General features: G+C 39.4%; 1 protein-coding gene across 4 annotated transcripts in view; it reads left to right on the top strand.

Moving 5' to 3' along the window:
• The first annotated feature begins 6,003 nt into the window (after nt 1-6,003).
• Nucleotides 6,004-25,426, top strand: part of LOC133269993 (rab-3A-interacting protein) — a 34,113-nt gene continuing 14,690 nt past the window's right edge. Inside the window, exons 1-6 of one of the 4 annotated variants that reach the window (XM_061454816.1) lie at nt 6,041-6,132; nt 12,260-12,480; nt 15,075-15,349; nt 15,561-15,822; nt 22,632-22,727; nt 25,265-25,342. In XM_061454816.1, the coding sequence (XP_061310800.1) occupies nt 12,439-12,480; nt 15,075-15,349; nt 15,561-15,822; nt 22,632-22,727; nt 25,265-25,342 (753 nt within the window). In that variant the 5' untranslated portion in view covers nt 6,041-6,132; nt 12,260-12,438. Of the gene's footprint in view, nt 6,133-12,259; nt 12,481-15,074; nt 15,350-15,560; nt 15,823-22,631; nt 22,728-25,264; nt 25,343-25,426 lie in introns of all 4 variants that reach the window. The other 3 variants (XM_061454813.1, XM_061454814.1, XM_061454815.1) reach the window with 3 other exon arrangements.

Here is a 25,426-nt window from a genome sequence, read left to right as displayed (position 1 = left end):
CTCAGCAAGTTTGCCGATGACACCAAGCTGTGTGGTTTGGTTGATACGCTGGAGGGAAGGAATGGCATCCAGAGGGACCTTGACACGCTTGTGAGGTGGGCTGATGCCAACCTCATGAGGTTTAACCATGCCAAGTGCAAGGTCCTACACCTGGGTCGGAGCAATCCCAGGCACAGCTACAGGTTGGGCAGAGAAGAGATTCAGAGCAGCCCTGTGGAGAAGGACCTGGGGGTGCTGATTGATGAGAAAATGAACATGAGCCAGCTTCAGTGTGTGCTCACAGCCCAGAAAGCCAACCATATCCTGGGCTGCATCAAAAGGAGCGTGACCAGCAGGTCTCAGGAGGTGATCCTGCCCCTCTACTCTGCTCTCGTGAGACCTCACCTGGAGTATTGTGTGCAGTTCTGGTGTCCTCAACATAAAAAGGACATGGAACTGTTGGAACAAGTCCAGAGGAGGGCCACGAGGATGTGGGGACAGGGGACTGGAGCACCTCCTGTGTGAAGATAGGCTGAGAAAGTTGGGGCTGTTCAGTCTGGAGAAGGGAAGCCTGCGTGGAGACCTCATAGCACCTTCCAGTATCTGAAGGGGGCCTATAAAGATGCTGAGGAGGGACTCTTCATTAGGGACTGTAGTGATAGGACAAGGGGTAACGGGTTAAAACTTAAACAGGGGAAGTTTAAATTGGTTATGAGGGAGAAATTCTTTCCTGTTAGGGTGATATGGCACTGGAATGCGTTGCCCAGGGAAGCTGTGAATGCTCCATCCCTGACAGTGTTCAAGGCCAGGTTGGACAGAGCCTTGGGTAGCATGGTTTAGTGTGAGGTGTCCCTGCCCGTGGTAGGGGGCTTGGAACTAGATGATCTTAAGGTCTTTTCCAACCCTAACTATTCTATGATTCTACAAGATTAGAGTTCAATACAAACCAATGGACATAATAGAAAGTTCACAAGTAAAGTCATACACAAGTTGGGGAAAGACTGCTTAAGCAGCATTCTGCTGCCATAAGAAAAAAAAGCAAGGGATCTTTGCTGGGGTGTATAAGCAGGTGTGTGATATGTTAAAGGCAGTGCTGTTCAGACCGTAGCTGGAGTGCTGTGCCTGGACTTGAGCATTGTTCTCCTACAATGAGGAGATGAGGACCCGAAGGAGGAAGCTCAGAGAGAATAATAAAAACAACTGGGGGTTTAAAACCCATCACCTGTGAGGAAAGATTAAAATAACTGTGTTTATTCTTTGGCAAAATTGAGGGCATAGATGATGCCATCAAACACCCTGAAAATTGCTGCTTCCTGCATCCACTGAGATAAGCTCATTACCTCTTGTCCTCCACTGCAACAAAGGAGATAAGGTTAGACTTTGGAAAGCATTTCTGACTCCAAGGTTAGTTTGGCACTGGAATGCACCAGTAAGGGAGGCTGTGCTGTTTTCCATCACTGGAAGTTTTGAGAAAGAGTTTCAAGATCAGTTAACATCGATCCTGCCTATTTGTTATTATTTTGTGTTTATTTTAGAGGGTAGATTTAATAATTACAGCTTACCCAGTATTAAAAAGGAAAAAAAAACCCACAATGAAAGAAACTTGTAGGAAGTATCATAGGGAAGTAGAAAATAAGAATTCAACATTTGCCTGCTTTATTTGCCCATGAAATTGTTGAGATATCCTCCCCCACCACACGTTTGAGTGTCTACTATAAAGAGAACAACTATCTCATTCTTTTATTTCTCTCAACCTGTAGGAGGAAAAATTTGATTAGCTGTTGGCATTTGTGTTTGTATATAGATAAGAAACTTTAGTTAAATTCAGATCAAAGAAAAATGATGTACTTAGTTTCTTTCAAGTCCTGCAGCCATTCTTGCCTTCAACAGAGAAGCCTACTAATAGTCTGGGGCTACCTTCTCCAAAACACTTGTCTGTTGTGCTTTATACTCCCTGAAGCAGTATTCCTAGGTCCAGTGGATTGTAACTATTAGCAGCCTCACTAGAAGACTTTCTCTTGGGTGGCTCAAATGCAACAGAAGACCTGGGCCAAGAGAGATGCAGTTCAGAGGGACTCTGTGCAGTGCAGGAACTATTCGCAATGGTGTTTACCACATTTTGCACAAGTATGACTGGAGAGAAGCTACACGAGTGAGACTACCAGTTGTTAGTACACAGATTACTGGAACCAAGTCTGTGCCAAGGTACCCGTCCGCCTTTCTAACTAGCTACAGAATGGGAATTTCTGATCTGGGGCATTTAACCACACCAAGGAGTTCAAAAGGAACAGATAAACTGATTGAACCAACTGAGTGAATAGATTTGATGAGAGCAGCAAATACTAATGTCCATTAGAAAAAAATGTGGTTTCAGCAAAGTCCATACTCCAGATTTTGTACATTGTGCTGTTTCGTTGAATGCTTCTTTCACATTACATCTATGTAACCAGAGACAACACCCATGGCGTATATTATTCCACCAAAGCTGCAAATTGCATAGCATTTTCCACTGGCAACAGTGTTTCACTTAGAACAACAGTGATTCATGGTTATATTTCTAAAAGGACTTCCAGTTTTCCTGGTTGCCACGGACCTGAGGGCACTAAAAGGCCTTAATCATCCTGATTAGCCTCATCTGGAGCCCCTACTCAGCCAGCATCTTCCCATTGTGGGCAGGGACTCCAGGCCTCCATTTAAGCTCAGGCCCAGGCCACCAGGTTTTGGCTGTGCTTTATCTTGGATAAGTCTGTCTTGTTTGCTCCTTCCTTGGAGGAGCCTCAGGCCTACATTATAGGTGTAGCTCTACATATAGCTGTCTAGTTCTGTCTCTTACTCTTCCTGGTAAAAGACTTCCTGGTAAGGCTTCCTGGGTGGATCCTGGACTTGATTTGACATGTCACCTTGTGTGATGGTCACTAGGTATATGACTAAGTCTGTTACTATCACCACCTTAGCCCTGCTCTTGACTGTGCCCTCACTGATGGGATTATCCTAGGCTTCCAGCTGGTGATGCCTGGAGGAACAGCCCTGCTTTGACACTCGTGTGCAGCTCAGGAAGGAACCAAAGGATGGGTAAAAGTACTCCTTTAAAACAGATTAATGAAAAAAAAATGCTTTTCATTTGTCTCCAAATTTAATCCAGATTGTTTCAATTTTTAACTTTAAGCGTGTAAATTATATTTTTTGTGGTTTGTTACTGCCTGACTTTTTAAAGTATTACGTACAACAAAATACAGGAGTACTTTGACAAAATAAATCTGTTGGTGATTAATTTTAGCATAATCAAATGTATTTGAACTCTGTAGCTTTTATTTCTTGAAATGCAAGATGTTTAATCTGGTTAAGACAGCAGACTCATGCTAAATACAGTCATTGTACAGGATTAAGACCTATAGGATTACAGATCCTAATTATAGACTTTTATCAGTTTACTATGTTTTAACGCATTGTTTTCAACTTCTGACTCCACTTGGCATGTCTCTTTTGCAATCATGTTTTTAACGACCTTTCTGATGAACCTTTTAATTTGGCAAACCTGTGTTCTGAGAGCACTGCTTGGGTTCTAGTGCATATCAGTATTAGCAAATTAAATAATTTCAAAGGTTTTCAAACTGTTTTCAGAAAAGCTGTAGATGGTGATTTTCTGTAGCCATTTTTTGCTGCCTGATGAGACAAGGAGGCACGGTAATATGTATATAAAATGTTGCAAAAGAATTTCCAAAAGGACAGAAAAAGGGGGGATTTGAGACAAGGAGGCACAAAAGTACAAAATGTAATCAGTTCTAAGTAATGTTAAGTTTGATGGCTTTTTAATGGAAAATAACTGCGGTGCTTGAAGGTAGTTGACATAGTTTCAGGCCCTCAGGACCTCAGTACAAAAGGTGTGAGAAAAGCAGAATAGAAGGACAGGACCTGGGGATGGGGAGTATCTGGGACTAGCAGATGTCCAGGGTGGGCACAGATAAACTAACTCATAAGTAAAAGGACAGGATGATTGCTATGCTTGAGGTGTTAATAAACCCATTAAGCTGGTGTAAGCATCTACTGGGAAGTATCCTGGACTAGCAGATGTCCAGGATGAGAGCGGTTAAACGAACTGATAAGTAGAAGGCCGGGATGATTGCTATGTCTGTAATGTTAATTAAGCTTGTTGGGAAAAGTAAACGACCCTTAAAGACCACCACATTTCTGTATGCATGCCCGAAACTTTTTGGAAAATGATACAATATGCTCAGTGACCATATAAGGATGACCTGTATAGCAATTCGGGGACACACGTTAGGAGGAGCTATCCCCCGTGTCTCCCGGCGCCGCAATAAAGAATACCTGCTTGTCAACTTGAAACTCTGTTGGCGAGTTTGTTCCCGGAGTTTTCTCCGAATCACTGAGCCCTCTTGTAGTCGAGTGTAGTTTTACATACTCAAAAGGAATTTAGAAGGTCTTAGTATTTACAGTTAATATATTTACTTAATGATGAATGGCATTGATACATTTGTCTTTTGACATCTCTTTGTCGTATTATTTTTACCCCAGTGAACTTCTTGCTTAGCGAATGCTGTGTGAATGTGCCACAGTGAACTTTATTTGTCTATGGCTATGTCCTGTATTACTGGCCAAACGGGATTCGTTCACATTCAGTGGAAACCTGTCAAGATAATTAACGTTTCCATTATTGACTGGAATGTGGCCTAGATTCCTTGACTGTTGAATGGTAGGAGATCTTGTTTACATCAGTTTTCTTTTTTTTTTTGCTAAAGCTCCTTACCACTGCAGTTCGTGGCTCACTTCAGCTGAAACTAGCAAGGCAAGTACATCGTCCAACCAATACAGCTGTCATTGGAAGCATATTTTTTTGCCACAATAATCAGCAGTGGTAAAATGTAGACCTGTTTATAGCAGCTTTCCAACATTTTGCCTACTGTTTTTAAAAGCACAGGAAACACTGAACAGTAAAGACCAGACTTCTAAAGGAAAAAAAAAATAAAGGCTCGTTGTTAACCTCTGAAAGGGAGGAAGATTGTCCCAGCTACCCGGCTTGTGTCAGGGTGGCAATAATGACAGTTTAAGGGCATAGGCAAGCCAAGATGAGAGGTAGTAGTAATGTCTATCAGACAAACTAGTAGAGCTGGAAGCCCACATCTTTTTAGCAGGTGAGCTCTATTTTTGCACTTTATGTGGCCTTATTTCACAAGTCTCCTGTATATAAATTACAGTTCAGTCTTTAATTATTACATACATTAGGCAGGCTTAGAACCTGATTTGGAGCACTGCGTGCCCTGTGAATGAAAATCAGTGGATAATGAACTGTCATATATTGCATTTTCTCATTTTTAATCGTGTAAGCCTGTGCCTTTGTTACCGTGTGCCATTAAATACAGAATTAACATCCTTGTGTTTATCACAGCAACAAAATGTTCAATTTTAACAGCTCTGTCCTTGCCCGCCCTTGAACAGAAGCGGTGTTTTAGCTAACACTCTTTCAGTGGAGGCACAGAAATTTTAGCCGATGTCTCCTGATGTCATAACGTGTTTGCAGGCTGTCCATTTGCTCCCTCCTTTCTTGTGAAACGTAGTGCCTGATTGCACTTGTGCCCTCTTCTGTGTCACCTGTGACTCTGGTACCTTTCCAGCCAGGCCCTAAGGAAACAGCATTGAATTATCAGTATTTAGTTTAGTTGATCTGACAGGATTTCATGGACAGCGTTTGCTGTGGGCTGCTCTGGCACCACCGGCAGAGAAGGGATGGAGGCTGCCCCGATCCATCCTGGCCGTGCAACGTTCTTGCTTTTCCTCAGTCTCTGGCCAGACCTCCTGGCTCCTGAAACGCCGACCGCCTGATGACTCTGAGGAGCGTGGAGGAAAAGCCTTCCCGAACATCTCCCTCCCCAGTGCTCTGTGTCACGGGTGGAGGAGGGCATGCAGGGACGCTGCTCTGACCAGCTTTGCCCCGGCTCCAGGGCTAGGACGGCGTACCGCGGGGTCAGTTACCCCCCACCCCGCTAGGGGGCAGTGGCGGTTGCGGGGTCGCACACACCTGCCCCCGCACCCCGCTGCGGATGGTGCGCATGCGCGGCTGCTGGCGCCCAGCCCCGCCCCCCCAGGTTGTGTGAGGGGACGCGGTGCGGCGGCGGCCGCTCTCCCGGGGCACGGCAGGTATGTGGCGGCGGGGCTGAGCGGCAGAGCCCGCCGGGCGGGACAGGGGCGGCCGGCCGGGCTGCGGGTCCCCGCTGCCGCTGCTGCACCTGCCTGGCGCCGCGCTGCCGGGAGTCTGTGCCCGGGCGGGAGGAGTCAGCGACGCCTGGGAGGGCTGCCGCTTGCCGTGGTGCGATGGCCGGGCTTCCCCGTCGCACGTCTCCTGTGGGGGCTGGGGGTGCCCCTCGGAAGAGCGCGGGGTCAGCGGGCGGCCCGGGCTGTGCCGCTGTGGCCGTCCCCGGCGGGAAGGAGCCGCTGGCACGGGCTCCGTCGGGGCTTGCGTGCCTGCGGCGGGGGCAGCCGGCGGCGCGGGTGCGCTTGGACCCAGAGCCAGCCGCCGTCGAAGGCAGAGCTGCGCAGTAGTTCTCGGGGTCACCCTGGATGGTGTCAGGCGCACCTGCCCCGGGAGAGCTCCCGGCAGCGTTGGACAAAGAGCTGTAGTTGCACGCCGGGGCCGGTGGCTCGGAGCAGCCGTCCTTCCCTCAGAGCTGCCTGCGCGGCGGTGGCGGGCGGGAGGCGGTTTGGGGCCCGTGGGGAGGGGCGGCCGGGCAGGAGTGGCTGAAGTGCGGAGAGGAAGCTAAGCCGGTGCTACAGATCTCTCGGCCGGTGGGGAGGGAGGCGCGGGGGAGCGGCAGGGCAAGGCAGGGCCACTCGGTAGGTCCACGAACTTCGCCCCACTCCGTCTAGGCCCGGGGCGGCGGTGTCGACGGGTGCCGAAGGCAGCGGGTTGGGGGTCGGAGGGGAGTTTTGTTTCGTGGGACTGTGGAGCTGTGCTCGCCGGTAGCGTTACTGGTTGCGTTAAGATCTTGGAGCAATATTGAGGATAATACCTGGTCGCCGGTACGTAGTCTTGTAAGCTATAGTAGTTAAGCAGCGGGGGTTTCAGTTACCCTGAATTTCGTAATGTGACAGAGTGACTCTCGGAAAGGAAATTCTGGTTATGAGTTGATTGCAAGTGATGAGCGGTGCAGAAATTTGTGCTGCCTGAGTGCTGATGCTCCACTAGTTCCCCGAGAGTCGCAGGGCTCTGGAAGCAGGAGGACACCGAATGGCCAAAGCCTTAATGATACCCTCGATGCTCGTCTTGCTGACAAAAAGCAACAGTGGTATCATCGGTTTGAGAGCGTTGTCTGTTCTGTTTGCAGATAGTGTAACAAGCTTTATATTGGTTGTTTTGACGGCTGTGTTCATTTGTAAGCATGTTCTTAATATCAAAAATATTAGAAATATCAAAAACGGTCATCTAGATAGCAAAAATAATTAATCTTCCACAGACTTGCCATAACTGTGAAATTACCATCTTCTCTTTTGAAGCAGATGCAAGGTTATTCGGTTATTCAGTCTAGAAGCATGTATTGGCACCTACCATCTGTTCAAATATTTGTATGCCTTGGTAAAATGTAGGGCAAAACCTAAGGTCTTGCTGCTTTAATGTTTTTATTGTTGTTTTTGTTACAAATCTTTTTAATGAGTTCTGGGAAGGGTTAAAGTTGGGCCTTCTATATTTGTGTCTTGGCAGTCATTCATCTGCTGTGCTTGGTTAATGTTACCTAGTGAGCAAAGAAGGATAAATAATTTACTGTTCTCATTATGCTTTTAATAAATAACAAATGGGAGTGGACCTCACAGCTGTGCCTGAAATATCCATCTTGTTACACTATATTTAAAAGGTGATTTTTTTCTTTTCTGTAGGGAAACAGTCACAATAAGCCTTTTGATTATAGATTGCAGCTATCTTTGTAGCTTTTATTGACTTGATGTAAAATTCATGTAAAATACCAGATGAGCTGGTCTCACTGTTTGTTCCACTTAATGTTTATGGATTTTCCCAAAAAGGAAATGTGTACTTTGGATTTTTATTTTTAAGACCCTTTTTAATATGGCATTTAAAATATTGTCTTACTGTAGCTTGACTATAACTTACATTAGACGCTTCAATAATAGGCTAACCATGTTTTTCAGAAATTAAGAAAATGTTTCTTTAAATGCACTTGGAGATGCATTTAGAAAGCTTTGCATATCATGAAAATTGTGACCATTTTTACTTAATTAATTGTGTTTGGTGCTGACTGAAAACGAGAGGGTCTTTAGGTTCAAGTCTTGGCAAGAATGACGCTGCAGTCACAGTCACTGTGGACAGGCTTAAACTTGAGATGGGATTCTGAAGTTGTTTCCAAGATAAGGCAGAACAGTGCTCTATCTTAAAAAAGAACAGTGTCTGCAAAGAGAATCATATTTGCAGTTAAATTAGCTTGATTTAGGTAGTTGTGAACTGAACAGCATTATTTGAATGCTTGTTTACAATAAAAGTTTGAAGTATCCTACCTTGCAAACCACTGATTTTTCTGTAGTAAGAGGTGTACTATGTGCCAGACTCTAAACCATGTTTATTTATAGATTTCACAAGCACTTCATAAATATAGGTTGTAGAATCTTGTGTGCTGCTTGTTTCTGTGAGACACTTGCTGCCCGCACTTTACTTTTCCTAGTTGAAGATATGCTTGTAATAAAGTTTTAAAGTTTTTTCTTTTTAATCATCAGTTCAGCGTAACAAAAAATCTTCTATAAAGTCTTGTTATCACATAGACTACATGCTGCTTTTAAAATGGTGTGAAATAGTGTTTTAGATGTCTAATGTGAGATTAAAGAACAGAAAAAGACCCGCATCATAGCATTATATGACAACACTCGTGGGAATGCAATAGAAAAATATTCTCCTGTTGAACCAAATGTGGTTTCACTAGCTCTTAAATTCTGTAGACTTGCCTAGCTTACAGTTCACCTCCTGTTTACCATCTTGCCCAATTTACTATCTGTTGGTAAAAATGTAGTGTAAGGTCACCTGCAGATTACAAGTAGAATATGCAAAGACTGGAGTAGGTCAGTGCTTTCTTTTCTCGTGCATCTTACCAGTTAAAAAAAAAAAAAGTTGCGAGTTTGGGCTACATAATTGCAAAATTGTAAAGGCGGGAATTGTTTTTTGCTCTCCTTAAGGGAATTCCTATGCCAAATCTTGACTTGTGTTTGTACAATGAACTAGCATTCTGAACTTCTCTATTTAAACTTGGATTCTGTGGCCCAGCTTAAATATAAAACAGTTTATAAAAAAAAAAAAATCCACCAAACTTCGTCCTGTGCCAACATCTGATGAATATCTCATACTGGATAGCTGTAAGTGAATTGGTTTTGAATTTTAAATTAATGTGCATATATGCCTTACAACAGTTTTACTTCTTAGGCTGTTTGCTTGCATCTCATAGTTATAGGTATGGCATAGCAGTACTTAATTGAACTGATTCTTTAAAATGTATTTATTAGTCCTCTAATTCCTGATGGAGTTCTTTTAGTGCTTAAAACATTACACTCCCGACTGTAAAATGCCAAATATTTTGAATTATATTTGTTTTTTTTAACCCACTGAGGATAATGCAGGCCCAATGGTGGGCTAATGCCGGTCCTTTTGAGGAACTGCTACAGAAAAATACACTTTCCCCCCACCTCCCAAATTAACTAAAGCAAATATTGGAGTCTAATACGGGAAGTCCTTGAGACTTCATTACATTTTGGAAGGCCTGCTGTGTGAAGATTAAAACACTATAGCCAATAATCACCTTTTTTTAGTAAATGCTAACTAGAATTTACTTTTCATCACAATGCTTAGAAATAGTAACTTCTTTTTCCTTATGTGATTTCCTTCCCCCCTCCCCCCCCCCTTAGCAGGTAACCATTCTGTTATGGTGCTCTTTACTATTAAGGCGAAAAATGAGATTTTTTTTTTTTTTTTTTTAATGCATTAAATGTTTGGCATTGGCATTGCTTTTAAACAGGCTATAACAGGAGATTGTTCAAACTTGTCATCTTCAGCCTGTTTTGTATTTAAAAGCAATCTGTGAAAGATGAACTCCAGAGTTTGTAGCAGGCATTTTTCAACAATACTTTTTTTTTTTTCCCCATCCTTACCAAAAGCCATCACAAATTACAGCTTTTCAGGGAGCTTTTAAATGTTTACTGTTGACTGCTTTGATTCAGGCAAGTAGCTGGACCCCTCTTAGAGTAATAACAGGAAAATTAGATTAAACAGTTTGATTTGACTGCTGTTGAAAATGTTTGCTGTTCTTGATTCCTATTAGAAGCTGTAGAAATGTGTTAAACTGGCTGTTGTTAAACTGTTTTCTTTGTATTACGTTTTTGTTTAGATAAAAATAACAATTTGGGCATAGTTTCCTCATGCAGTTATGTGGGTAGTCAGCAAGTGCAAATGTGGCAATGGAGAGTAAAAAGTTGCAACATTTTGACAGCTTCCACCAAATTTGCATTATTTCCAGATGAAAGTATAAGGAAATTATTTTGGTGGTTCATCCTGATTTATTACACTACTTGAATTTTGTACGTCATCCAAATTGCATGCTCTCAACTAAGAGAAACATAATCATGTATTTAGCAGGCACGAATGCTGTTTGAAACTTTCACCATGTATTAATGTGTTGGAAAAAGTATTAAGAAAATTCACAATTTTGTTTAATAAGTGTGATGCCCTGAAATGTCAGAATATCAGCTTTTGTTCACAGTAGCAGAAGTACTACTGTAGAGTGCTGTGCCAACACTGTGGTTTTTTTTTATACACTGTCGGCTTGCCTAATAGTAAAAGCTCTCTCCATACCATGTGCTTCATGTTCCTTCACAGCAAGGCTTGTTCACTGCTGCCTTAGTCAATAATATGAACCCCCCACTCTAAGCCTTAACCAAGCCCATAACCTTCAATAACACTGAAATTTAATGTACTTCCCCCTCCCTCCTTTTATTTACCATTACTTTGAAGAGTTCTTTCCCAAAAGAGAGCTTGTATTTTTCAGACTGCCTAGCTTTTTGCGTTAATGTTTGGTTTCATTAGTGCATAATGTGTGTTCAGGTGATGTCTGGGTAACAAGGTAATGGTGATGGTGGGTCTTGAAACTGAGATGTTCAATATGGGCTTCTTTGTCTTGTATGGATGGTGTACCCAGCTTCTGCCTGCTCCCTGCTAAGTGAGAAGTAACGCTAGGAAGGAAGAAAGTTGTGAATGGAAAGTGTTTTACACAGATGGTATGCTTATTGAGTGCCCATTTGACAGGCTATGGGAGAAGTTTAGCTGAGGGACTTTATTTTCAGCTCTGCCAGGAATAACTTGTATAACTTTCTTTACTTAGTGTAGCAGAAAGAGCTTGTTTTTTGATAACCGTGAAGTTATGCAGATTTACCTACTCATAAATCTCAGTTGTCTGTTTAGGCTGAGATTGATATGTAATGTATTAGCAGGGTGATAGTCTTGTAAATAAAATGCCATAATCTTTTTTTTTAACTATTGAAAACACTGCAGGATATAGGCAGGTTAGGTGGAAAAGCTGTAGGAAAGGAGTTAAGTGGAACATTTTTCATAGGAGTAGGAGCATGTAGATGAGATAGATTTGTTTAGTTATTTTTACAGACGTAACTACATCACTTATCAGATTGATATGGTGGTCTGGAGGGGGAGCTAGAAATGCACTTGAGCATTTGGAAGATAAGCAGGCTTCTAATCGTATATCTCTGTGTGAGCCAGCATGACTTTGTGCATTTCATAACATAACTGAATTTGTGTAAATTATCGTAAAGATACAGAATGGTAGATCTTTGATCTTATAATTTATTTGATGTACTGAAAGCATTTCCTACAAACAGCCCTAAGGTTTGAGTAGGGCTGTTGTGTAAGGTACATTAAAAATTGACAAATAAATTTTCCTGAGCCTTTTTTTTTCTTGGAAATTGCTAAATAGTGTTTTTTTTCCCCAAATCCATTTTTTTTCAAAAAGACTTCCTAGAAAATTTCAGCGCAAGGGGGTATGCAACTGAAAACAACCAGTGATACTGGTGGTGCAAAATACTAAGGTACCATAATTGAGCATCAAGTCAGATTGTGAGTTTTCAGTGGTATTAGGAATGTGTATTTCAAACTTGACATGAAAACTGGTCAACAGAGGGGAAGATGTGTCAGAAGAGTTGTTCGTGTTTTGCTTTCAGCTGTATTCTCAATCTCTGCTTCTGTTGGGTGGGTTTTGGTGCACTTTCCTAGGTGCTGTAGGCATAGAAAAGGCCAAAGCATCCAGGTAGCCTTTCGACATCCCTATTCAGAAGCCTGCATCTTCTGTTAATTGTGAAGACTGGAATCCAAAGAACTGGAACATCTTGGTGGTGTTGCCAGTAGAATAGTATTAGGTATGGCTTACTTGCTGGTGGGAACAATGAAAGCAAATGTATTTGTGTAGATGTGAGCCTTACTTTGAGACTGTCAAGGTGGGTATTTTTCAACCGGGCTAATGAACTTTAAAGAACTGTTTCTGCAGCTTTGTGTTTTGAAGATGTCAGTATTTTAGCTTTCTAAATGTATACCACATGTAATAGTTGCACTGTAGGGCTGAAAACATTATTGAAATTTGACTTTGAAGAAGTGTCCTATAGCTCCAGCAGTGCTACCATTTTAATTTATTGACTCGACAAACTAACAAGGCTTTATCATTACATACAGCTTTAGTTATAATGCTTATAATAGTTAAGAAGTATAGGGAAAACAATAATGTTTTTTAGACTTAAACATGAGCTGTTAATTTCTGTGTTACGTAGAAAAGCTTCAAAGCACAAACTGACAGCGTTTTTCTCTGTAAATCATGTGTGGTTTTCTTCTTTGTGTGGGAGCAATTAGCAGGGCCAGAGAAAAATTAATGGCATTCTTGCTGTCTGAGCAAATGAGTATCTTCCATGTGTACCTGATAATGTGGTAAAGCAACTTGTTTAGCATAGGTATATAGACATAGGTATATATAGATATAGTGCAAATCAGTTTTGAAGTGTTCTTTGAGTTTAAGATGATCAAAAAGTATTGCTGTAACTAAAACATGATTGCATATGCTAATTTGGGGATTCCATTCTTGGTGTTGTCTATGTGTTTTATGAAGTGGCTGATTAACTGTATGTACATGTAAGTTGACAGCATTATGTCTTCATGGTTCTGACCATCATGTTTCTCTGTCTTCTCTCTGCCTTGTGATTTCAGTTTTAAGATCCAAGCAGATTTCTCTGTAAAATGCAATTTCTTATTTCAGTTGGATGCTACAATTCTTTTTTTTGTAAAGCCTTAATTTTCTCATTTATTTATATAACATGGAAAATGTGTGGTTTTTGTTTTTTGCAGTAAATAATCTCTGCTAAGTAATTCCTTTGGAAATTTCTCCATACTACTTCCAATTCATAGTTTTGAATCATGCAAAGATTTTTGTGATCTCTGATAAATGGTTGTAAAACAGTAAAATTTGTGTGTTGTACTTGTTTTCTGTTGATCTTATAAAAAAGATACAGATTTTTTTTTTTTTAAAAGATACTGTCAGTTAAATTGCCAATTCTTAGTATTCTTTTTACCTGTAATATATTTTTGGTATGATACCATGATGGCAGTTAATCATGTGATCTATTAAATACACATCCTCATAGAATTATAGAATAGTTAGGGTTGGAAAGGACCTGAAAAGATCATCTAGTTCCAACCCCCCTGCCATGGGCAGGGACACCTCACACTAAACCATGTCACCCAAGGCTCTGTCCAGCCCAGCCTTGAACACCACCAGGGATGGAGCATTCACAACTTCCTTGGGCAACCCATTCCAGTGCCTTACCACCATCACAGTAAAGAATTTCTTCCTTATATCCAATCTAAACTTCCCCTGTTTAAGTTTGAACCCCTTACCCCTTGTCCTACCACTACAGTCCCTAATGGATAGTCCCTCCCCAGCATCCTTATAAGCATTCAGATACTGGAAGGCTGCTATGAGGTCTCCACGCAGCCTTCTCTTTTCCAGGCTGAACAGCCCCAGCTTTCTCAGCCTATCTTCATACGGGAGGTGCTGCAGTCCCTGATCATCCCCTTGTGGCCCTCCTCTGGACTTGTTCCCAGGGTTCCATGTCCTTTTTATATTGTGGACACCAGAACTGTAAGCAATACTCCAAGTGAGTTTAGCTGTTTCTTCGTTAGAAAGACCCATTAAGTCTTCTATTCAAAGGGAGTAACAGGTTTTTACACCACAGAACTTCAAAACAGAATTTTTCAGGTTCTGCTGCTTACTAAATAGGTATACACTTGCTTTGTTAATATTCTAGAAAATACACAAATAGGTTTTCAACAAATTAATATTTTACAATAATTTATGTATTTCTGAAAGTTGCAGGGTCTTCCCTCCTTCCACTTGTAAAGTAATTGTCAAGTTGTATCTCATGTTTTTGAAAAGAGACATAGTTCTTAAGTTTATGAATGTATCCACTGAAGCCAGGAAATAGATGAGATCCCTCTTTCAATAAATATTTTGGCTAGTTCAGTCATTTCTATGAACTGTTACCATATCAGAAGTGTAATTTTACCAAAATCACTATGGACTGCAATTTACTTGAAGTTTCACTGATTTCTGTCTCCAGATTATTTGCTTTGTTGAGATTAAAAGTGGAAGCTTTAGGTTTTAAGATTACTATTTTTGTTTTTTTCTTACTGTTTCCCAGGTCTGCCTCTCTTTCATTAATGTAGTATTGTGTTTTGATTCAAAAGAGCTTTAGGCTATATGGAAGATGGCTTTGTCTTATGATAGAGCGTGTTCTTGATGTCATCATCCCACTTAGATGTGGGGTCCAGTATTAGATCTTCTGGGCTCAACAGTGTAATGTGTGAAAAAAAAACATTCTTGGTGGTTGAAGTTAATAGTTTTGCAAGATTAGTCCAGAGTTTCTATTAAATCATGAAGTATTTTAAACATATTTGTCTAAGTGGTTTTTAATTTAATTCATATAGTTTTCAGATATAATGTAGTATTTCTTTTTTGCATTCTGATAATATGATTATTTAATTCAAGGTTTCGTATGATGAGGCTTTTATTATGGCCAGTGATCCCTTGGAAGGCTTTCATGAAGTGAACCTCGCTTCGCCTACTACACCAGATCTTCTTGGAGTAAATGAGCCAGGGACTCAGGAACAAACTACCTCACCCAGTGTTATCTACCGACCACATCCTTCTGTTGTGTCCTCCACACCAATCCAACCCAATGCATTAAATGTTTCTGATCTTCCCACACAGCCTGTTTATTCATCTCCCAGACAACTGAATTGTGGGGAAGTATCAGGTGTCAGGTAAGTTCTGTGTGGGTTTTTTATTTAAATTGCTGATGTTTGCTGCATGTAAATTATTTGCTTTACTAAAGATATAATTGTAAGTCTACTTAAAATGTTGTAATATTAAATTGTGTCCATAATGGTATATTCAACACTGCTACTGCTATTTCTAAAATATTTCTTCTTAATGTATTCTATAAATAAAAAGAATTTATCTCTCTCTTTACAGCATCAGTGTTACTGACACAGTACTTTGTTCTACCTCTGGACCCCAGAGTGGGTCATTCAATCACAATAATTCCAGAAAGGAGAGCAATAACGTAGAGAGAGAGTTTTTGCAGGGTGCTACAGTAGCAGATGTTGCTGAAGGAAATGAAGATATTTTTGGGTTGAGTACAGACAGTTTATCTCACTTACGGAGCCCATCTGTACTGGAAGTAAGAGAAAAGGGCTATGAACGGTTGAAAGAAGAACTTGCAAAAGCTCAGAGGGTAAGGCTTTTTGTCTTGTCTCCTGCTTTTTCTCTCTTCAAAGTGATTCTAATACTGCAGAATGCTAGATGAGCCAGAAGGTGCAGTCAAGTCCACTAATTTCTGTTAGAATTATTAGGATGCAATTATTTTATGTAAAGTTTTCTGAATGTGTGCCGTGCTAATGTTTTAGAATTATTGCTTGATAATGTATTTTTGTAGTGCTGCTGTTACTTAACCATGGAAAGCTTTTGCTGCAATATCTGGTTAAACATGTTTTTTCTTTGAAATGTAGACCATTCCTTCATTCTGCCAGCTGAGAATAGGAATAATTTTCTGTCATTGCATTGTTACTGTATAAGTATTTATAGACACTGAGTCGTTTTTCTCACAGAGTGTGAAAGTGTAGCATGTTTCATGGAATATAGAAATGCTTTAGAAGAGTGGTACTTGTGATGTTTCATAGGGAAATGCCTGCCTAGGAAAGAAGCAATAAAGATGTCACTGGTGTTCTTTAGTTCACTGTTACGCCACACTTCAAATTGAATACGGATACCTTTGAAGACACTGTGGCTCAATTCATTAATATTTGTAAAGCGCTTTGTCTTGTTTGGATGGATGGTGCTATATAAATGCAAAGCCATTATTTATAATCTTAACATCACAGTGCTTCAATGTTTGAGTAGATTTTGTGCTATTTGTGTCTGTGCCCTTTCCTCTCCTCTACATGATCCCATTCTTGTTTAGATTTAAGCTCATCCTATCTTGTGTTTGAACTTGTTTTCTTCTGTTTGTTAGCTCATCTTGTTGAATGTAGTCATCATTTCTGTCATAGTTGCATTTGCACTTGTTAGTGTTAAATATGGATTCTGACATCAATTATTCTGTTGATTGTTTTATTGCTGAGTAGTTGCTTACTTTGCTAGTGTGTTTGTTTGCTTAGTGTTTGACCACTGAAAGGAAACATCAACCTGAGTTAAGTTTTAGGACCTCGCATGTGAATATATAATCCTAGCAGTTAAACTTGGAACCTTAGAAAGTAAGAGCAAATTAAAGTTTAAACGTCAGAAAAACTCTTCTGTCTCCTGACTGTACTGGAGTGTATGTACTCAAAAACTCAGATTTGCTACTGCTACCTTGGATTTATCTGAAAATCTTACTCCAGTATATATCGCTATCTCACTGTGTATATCACAGTGTTTACTATTTCACACTGAAATTTAAGGTTTTTTAAGGAAATGCCATTAAGGCTGCTAGGACATATTAACTGCATGTCACATATTTTCAAACCATTTGGCTCTTAACAAAAGCAATTCAGCACTAACTTGATACTGCTGATGTCAAAGGTCTTGCTAATTCTCAACCCATCAGGTTGATTCATACCAGTGTTACTTGATGGATAGCTTTTGTCTGCTTATCTTTCTAAATGTGTACTGTTTCAGAATTGGTGAGTAACACAGGAGTTGTAGCAGGACTCTTTACAGATAGTACAATAAACCCTATTCTTCTGTAATGTCTACTTTGTTCCACTGTCTGTATGAGGACTAATTTTTTCTATCCCTAATTCATCTCTGATTGCTTTCTTCTGAAAGTCATGGGTATTCACATAAGGCTTTGCCCACTGTGTAATACGCAGTTTTTAAACTTGGAACTTTTTACAAGGGCATGTAGTGATAGGACAATGGGGGAATGGTTTTAAATGGAAAGAGGGTAGATTTAGATTAGATATTGTGGAGAAATTCTTTACTGAGAGGGTAGTGAGACACTAGAACAGGTTGCCCAGAGAAGCTGTGGCTGCCCTATCCCTGGCAGCATTCAAGGCCAGTTTGGATGAGGCTTTGAGAAACCTGTTCTAGTGAAAGGTGTCCTTGCCCATGGCAGGGGAATTGGAACTAGATGATCTTTTCAGGTCCTTTCCAACCAAAACTATTCTTTGGTTCTATGGTTTCCAAGTCTTTTCACTTTTATTGATTTTTAAAAATCTGTAGAGATATAATTAATAGGTTGTTTGTATAGCTGGTTGTTTTTTGCATGCTGGTTTTAAATTCTCTGTAAGTCTCTGTGCTGCTTGTTAGGAATGATGCGAAAAATGAGAATTACAGTTTGCTCTTGAATTTTCTGGGCTCATTGAGCCTGGAAACCTTACAGACTAGACTTCCCAGGAGTGACCAAAGTAATGACAAATTTGCTATCTTGCATTTTTCATTTGCTCCAAATTTCTTATACCCAAACTGTATGCTATTGTATTATGCATTAAGGATTGATTTGAATTTGTCGCTGTTGCAATCAGAAAGGGAAATAGAAAGTAAATAGTGGATCCCTAAGTTTCAGAACTCCTAATTTTTTTTCCATGTCTCTGCTTGGAATGTGACTTTTATTAATATGCTGTCAGTTTTTTATATTGGAAAATATAGGTATGATGTGTAGATGTTTAAGTATGGTTCTTGAAGAAAGTAGTCAGGAATAGACTAAAGGTTTATTCTTTTTTCCTTTTTCTTCTCCTTTATATGTATGCCTTATGTTTAAGAGTACAGACTTCACTTCTTCATGAACAGCACTGTTGGCAAAATTGTTTAAAAAAAGTCTGTAAAAAATGTGTTTCCCTATGGCAGGAAGTACACTTTTTACTTCAGTCTATGTCAGTTGCAGCACCAAATCATGTCGTAAGACTGGGAGAAAGGCTGGGTCAGAGGTAACAGCAAGGCAGCATTCTGTACTGATGGAGCATGTAAGATTGGACTTTTGCCTTAAAGTGCTTCCTTAATTAAAATGACATAGTTTTTCACTCTTTGTTGAGACCATGCAGTTAAAGTTTGGCTGCTCCCTCCCGCTCCCTCTTTTTCTTTTTTCCCTACTTGAAGACTCAATTTCTGGCTATATTCTGTGAAGTGGAGCTGAAAAGCCCTTGCTTTAGGTCATTGGAACCTTTCTCTTTGTTTTGCTACTATCCTTTTAAAGCAGCATCAGGAAAATTGAGAAGGTGTTAAAAGGCTTGGTGATTCAGTGCCTGCAGCCTTAGCTCCTGGTATCTCTATGCATTTGCAATTTTTATTCCATACCTGAATTGAGCTGTGTCACCGTGGTTACTGAAGGTGAATCAACCACATGTAGCTAACATCTGAGAGAATAATGATATTATGATACATGGTGTTTCTTGATGTGCAATTTTAGTGGAGTCCTGAAGGAATGCCTTTTGATTGCTTTTCATCTTGAATAACCAGCACATTGCATGTATTTTGGATAGCTTGCTTGTAGTTTCTGAGCTATGGCCATTCAGTCATGTTTTCCTTGATTTTTTTTGTGTGATGTGGCCCTGAAGTTATTTCCTCATGGATCAGACTGTCAATGTAATGATGTCATCCATGACTGCAGAGAGAACCTTTGGTTTCTGTGTTGATGTGTTTTCTGTTGGAGTGTTGAGATTATCAGCTGTCACTGATGGTTAGTCCCCTCCTCTGATGAGGAAAGACCAGTCTCCTAGGGATGTTGGTTGCAAATACCGTATTTGGTTTGAGAATGAATTCTATGCTCTCGCACTCTTCAGAGTAAGATCTGTAGGCTTATTGGTAACAAGTGAAAACTATGTTTGACTTTTTGTAGTAGAAATCTAAATTACTAGTATTTGCCTACTAGGGTGAAATTGAGAGTTTTTTTCCACACTGATACAGTGATTCTCATGTATTGTAAATTTCAACGTAGTTGAAGAACCTGATCCTCAGATCTAGGTTTTTCTTTCAAAGGTTTCAATTTCTGTATGCATTCTTCATCTCGGAAACAGAGTGATACAATTTGATCTCTTGTCTTCAGATCTTGTGTGTTGATACAGGGTTTGAAGCAGTTTTTTCTTTTTTTCTTCCATTATCCTGGACCTTCTGTCACATCAGATAACATTGTAAATGTGGTTGCAATGGACTAGTTTTTCTGCATCTTGTTTGACTTGAGTGCCGAGTGAAGACCAGTTAAATAGAAATGCATTCTAATATAAATACAAACTTTATCAGCAACTTCAGAATTTAGCAGTGTCCTACAATTCTGATTGTAGGTCATATCTGTTGAGAATCTTTGTTCTTTCCATGGTCTTCTGCATTTAGGTCTGACTTACTTAATTTGTTGATCTTCATTCAGGCTGATTTCCTTACTAGAATTTCAAATAGAAATTGTTTTGAAGCAGTAATCTGCATTCTTTCTCTCACTGGTTCTTTCTAAAGACCCACTTTGTAATCTGTGAAGATCAAAGTGAAATAAGCAATAATAATATGACTCTTTGATATAGGATTTTTTTTTTTTTCATGCAAGTTAAATTTTTTTATTACCTGTTTTGGTAACTGTGTGTTGTGCCAATCATCTTCATGTAGTTACTTTTTCAGAACAGTAATATGGGAAGGACTGCAGCATGGATGATGAGTCTAGCACATTCAGTTGTCTTTTCTGCCTCTGTATTTTGTATGGCTAGGAAGTCTCCAGTAATGCCTTTAAGACACAGGCAGTAGTAATGTTTTTAATAATAACTGCTAAGCTTTTTACTTTGGGCACTCTTTATTTCTGCCCTGCTCAAGAAAACCCAAGCTATTAAACTTGCTTGGCAAAATGTTATGTATGCTCCTCCTGAATCATGCCATGGAAACTTGCCCAGGCTTTGACAAATCTAGCTAAGCAGCTATGTGTAGTAGACTGACTGGTGGTGTCTCCTGTTTTCATTAAGCAGCTTTACTTGTCTGCATAAATTTTAATTTGAGCTCCCCAAATCTTTCCAGTTGAAGGCAAAACTGTAACAGTTTCACTTAAAATACTGTATTGGTAGTGATTGCCCAAAAGTGAACCTGGGGTAGTTCTGTCTTTGTTGTGAAGTTGATAACTCTTGAGCTGAATAGTAGTATAATCTCCTTTTAAGATGTATTGGTGTGTATGTAGCATTTTTCTTACAAGTGAAGGAAAACAAAGGAAATGTATTGGCTGTATTCTCTGCATTTATAGGAGCACATGAAACTTGAGCTTTAAACATTTTGCATCAGGATCTTTTATGTTCTTATTAAACCACATACTTTATGTGGGAAATACTTTAAACCAACACAGTATTACTTAATTAAATTTTGTTTCCCTATTATTTTTTTCCTTTTCTTTTTTCCAATTTTTTTTTCCTTTGGCATTTTGTATTCCTTTTTTTCTTCTCTTCCCTCCATTGCTGCTATTTTGCTGCCTCTTAATTCTTTTTTAAGGTAGGTCACTGTGTGCAGAACAGTAGCTAATAAGTAAGAGTTGAGTACTCTTTGAGAAGTACCATGTTTGAAAAAAACAAAATGGTTTTGGAAAAAAAGAAGTGGTACTTTCAAAGTAGTTAAAAGTTTGCCTATGGAAAGAAAAAAAAGGCAAACTAGACTAAAAATCAAAGTGCCCAAAGTTAAAACCAGATAGAGGAAGGGACAAATAATGCCTTTGATACTAAATGTGTCTGGAGCAGTCTTTAAACACAAATTTAGGAGTTGAAGTTAAACAGAATCCTTCATCTGTGAGGAAATCTATTGCCAGTCTCACTGCAGAAATTGAGTACCAGCAGAAATACCAGCATGCTGCGAGGCAAGATGTGGTTTCCTGCATTGCTGTGTACAACATTACTCACCATGAGGAATTTGGGAGAAAAACTGACCATCTCCCAGGAAGGGAAGCTGCCATGTGGGCTTCCTTTTGACACTGTAGTGGCTGGCCTCCCAGAGTTTTCGGAAGGCAGCTGTTTTCTTTACTTGTTTCTGGAGATTTTCAAACCAAATCATTGTTAGACTGTATTTGGCGTCTTTAACATGTCAATGACAGGCTTGGGTCCTGCATTTCAGGAGTAATGGTAGTGTAATAGCTAGCTTGGCAAGGGGAAAAGAGGATGAGGAAGAAACAGAAGGGATGGGAGGGGAGTTATGGCCAAAAAAAAAAAAGAAAAAAATGCTTGCAAGGTCAGAATTGGCTGTCTGCTGCTTTTCTTTCCCTTTTTCTTTCCATCCTTCTCTTTCTTCCAAGATATTCCAGGTCTTAATGGCTGGGGGAGGAGAGAGAAAACCTTTAAAATTTCTTGTTGAACTTTTGTACTTCTCAGCAAGTTACCCCACTTTCCCCTCAGGCTTGGGACAGTAGAAAATGAGATTGGGTCTGTGTAACCCTTATACTGCCAAATCTTTGTTAAAATCTTACTTTAAAAGTGGTTTGGTCAGGCCTTCACTCAAATTTTAGTGGTATAGGCAAATAACATTTTTAATTTTGTTGTTTTGATTTATACATCTGCATAAATAAGAGCAAGGATATGATTACAGTATGACTGAAATTTTATTGGTTGCAGGCAGATACACAGGAGACTATATAGTACAATGTGTTTTAAGATTCTTTTAGAAGTGGGTATTGTCTTGAGACAGAGCTTTTCTATTTATTTATTTATTTATTTACTTTTTAAAGGATTACTTTCTTTAAGTGTCTGTTGAGGAGTGGGTACACAGAACAGTTATTCTGTCTGTCCCAGTAATTAATTTGTTCTATAATTTAAGTTACTTTAGTCTTCTGTTTTTCCAGGAAAAAAAGCTTTTTTTACTTTAGAGTATTTTGGAAATGCTTTTGTCTAGCTTAGAGATAATTTAGATTGGTCTGGTATGTTTCCATGTAGCAGGAATAGCTATTTATGTGCAGCATTAATTTAATTGCTTCTAGTGTTAAGATGAATATGTTGAAAGGCTTTGTTTAGCAAAGGTTTTATGTTCTTATTTTTCCGTTTTCTCCCTCCTCTCTGTGGTATTAGCTTTAAAAGGCCAAATTATTACTCTAAGTCAGAATAAATAACTTTCAATTTTCCATAGGAGCTGAAGTTAAAAGATGAAGAATGTGAAAGGCTTTCTAAAGTGCGAGATCAACTTGGACAGGAATTGGAAGAACTTACAGCTAGTCTGTTTGAGGTTTGTTGGAGTCTTCCATGTGATATACTTAAAGGAAGCCGAGACAGTTGTTTTATGTAGAATCAGTATATTGTAAGCTGAATTTTATTTCAATAAGCTCATAAAAGGATTTGTGTCCTGAAGACCTGGGTGTGTTGAAGCAGAGACTTAAGAGCAAACAATAGACTTTCCACTTAGATGCAAGAGACCTTGTTGAGCCTGTCAATCTGCCTAGATGCAAAATTAAGAAAATAATGAAAATATAAAGCTTAAAACTATTTAGGCTTGTTTTTTTGGCATAACTATTTTGAGACAGCTTCTCTGTCTGACAACAAGGCTATCTGGATAAGAGCTAAATTTGGGGTTGCCATGGTGACTAAATAAAATAACGTAGTTCCATATCAATGGAGGTACCAAGTATACATAACCATGCTTAGCTTTTGAATTTTGGGTCTGGCAGCATGCTACTCCCACAGAGTTGATAAGAAGCATTGATACTGAGTAATGCACTGGGGTGAAATCTGGTTACCAAGTGAGAAGTCTGAACCTTAAGTGGGACCTTTACATTTGAGAAATGCCAGCAAAGATTGTGAGCTTGTAGTACACCAAAAAAGCCCATCTTATATCTACACTTGTAGCAGGATCAGTTCTCATTTTATCACAGGAATATTTAGAAATGCCTAGAGGCTAAATTGTGATACCTATAACTGTCAGAATAAATTTCATAATCCAAACATGATTTATAAGCCTACCATTTTCAGCATATGCATAAAGATAAAACATGAAGTATGTTTTAAAAGCAGTATTTAAACATGATGTTGTATTGGTATAAAAGTGCTATTAAAAACCTTGAAAGTACTGACGCTCAAAAACCAAATTACAAACTGCTCTGTGGGTTGGCAATGCATTTTATTTCATCATCCTGGTAGGGCAGAGTTACTTAAAATATGAAGCAGTTCCTGTGTGTAGAAAATAAATGGGAGACTGAAAAGATACTTTTTAGCATAAATGCTTGTGTATGTTGGGAGGAGAGGAAGATGTTGGGCAGGTAGTTTAACTGTAGAGGCATAAAAATATCAGTGAAGTTTTATATTAATGACACTTCATAACTTAGAACAATGTATCAATTTGTGAAAGCTATGTTTGAAATACAGTGTTGAGTTTTAATTATTTAGAACTGTTGTGAGCATGTCACTTGAATTTTCTTTTGTGGCTTGATTTCACTAAGAGGCGCTGACAACAGTGTTAAGGCTTCTCGATTTTTGCACTGGGACCTATAGCTCTTGAATTCACGTTCTGCTCTGAATTCCACTACTTTCAATGACCGTATAAGTGGATATGCTACAGTTTATATTAATGCATCTCAGTGGAGGATTGAGACTTGTTTTGCACAGCTGGATGTATATATTTCATTATTACACTGTAATAGCACTGTAACATGCTTTGCTTTTCAAGGTGCATCACTATGCAGAAACTGCATGCTCAGTGTTAAATGTATTTGTACACCTTGTATAAATGTGTATGTTCCCATTCCTGCATGTGTCTGTTGTTACTTAAGAGAATTTTACAAACCCATATTATACAGCTGTGTTGTATGCCACTGGGAGCCAAATCTTCTGGTGTGATGATGTATGAACTTTTATTTATATAGCGTCCAGATATGTGCTAGGCGCTTTACAGATATGAGAAGGATCTTATCCCAAATAATTTAGTTGATGGTTCTGATCTTTCAGTCTTTGTTGCCTTCATTAAGTACTGAGTAAGAGCAGTAATTCGATCACAGGCGCAAACTGATGGATCAGAGCCTAAATAAATACTTTATGCAGCCAAAAATTTTAGCGGTATGAGGTAAAAGGGTGTTTAAAAAATCCCCAGTCCTTTTATGCTTGCTTCATGATTGGCTTAGCCTTGTTTCTTGGACTGGGCTTTAGTGCATTTTCTGTTCTACTTAAGAAATGTTTATTAACCCACAAACTATTTTTAAGGTGTTGCTTTGTCTGTTTTATTGATGGTAAGAATTCAGGCATCATAGTTGTTTGACTGGTTCCTTCATGTAGAAATTCATAGTTGATTAAAACTGGTTATTCTGGATAGAAGAAGGGAGAAGTTCTTTTCAATGTGCAACTGTGCCCATGTTGCTTTTGTTGCTATTGGTTGAGTCTTGGGGGTCAAGGTACTTGACTTGTCAGCCACTGAAACATGAATGGAGCCTGGCATTCATGACAGGTATTGTTCCTACTGGAGGGGGATGGGTGGAGTTGCTGAATTTCTGAATCTGGGCTCAGGATCAAGGAGAAGAAACTTTGTGGGCCAGTGATGAATCCAAATGATAAAAATGATATACCTGTAGGTATTTTTTGGTATGTAATTATCATCAAGATTGTTCCACAACTTACTATTTACAAGTAGTCTCTGTGAAGCAAAAGTGTGTGTCCTTAGTTTGGGTTTGGGTTTTTTTTTGGGTTTGGTTGTGTTTTTTTTGTTTTTTTTGTTTGTTTTTTTTACTGGATCTTGTAGATTTGTGTAAAGCATTTACACTAGCTAAATATTTTTTATAGGAAGCACACAAAATGGTTAAAGAAGCTAATGTCAAACAAGCTGCAGCAGAAAAACAGTTAAAAGAAGCACAAGGAAAGGTAAGTGTTTTTTCTAGCTTGCTTTGTCTTTTCATATGGTTACAAATCTAAAGTGTGAATCATTAAGATGTGAATAGTCCATAA

Source organism: Pezoporus flaviventris, unplaced genomic scaffold (genome assembly GCF_033815535.1).
Source record: "Pezoporus flaviventris isolate CSIRO_AGI_PZ_B2104156 unplaced genomic scaffold, CSIRO_AGI_Pfla_v1 ptg000016l, whole genome shotgun sequence".
NCBI classification, from domain to species: domain Eukaryota; kingdom Metazoa; phylum Chordata; class Aves; order Psittaciformes; family Psittacidae; genus Pezoporus; species Pezoporus flaviventris.
This window is presented reverse-complemented; position numbering and strand designations above follow the sequence as displayed.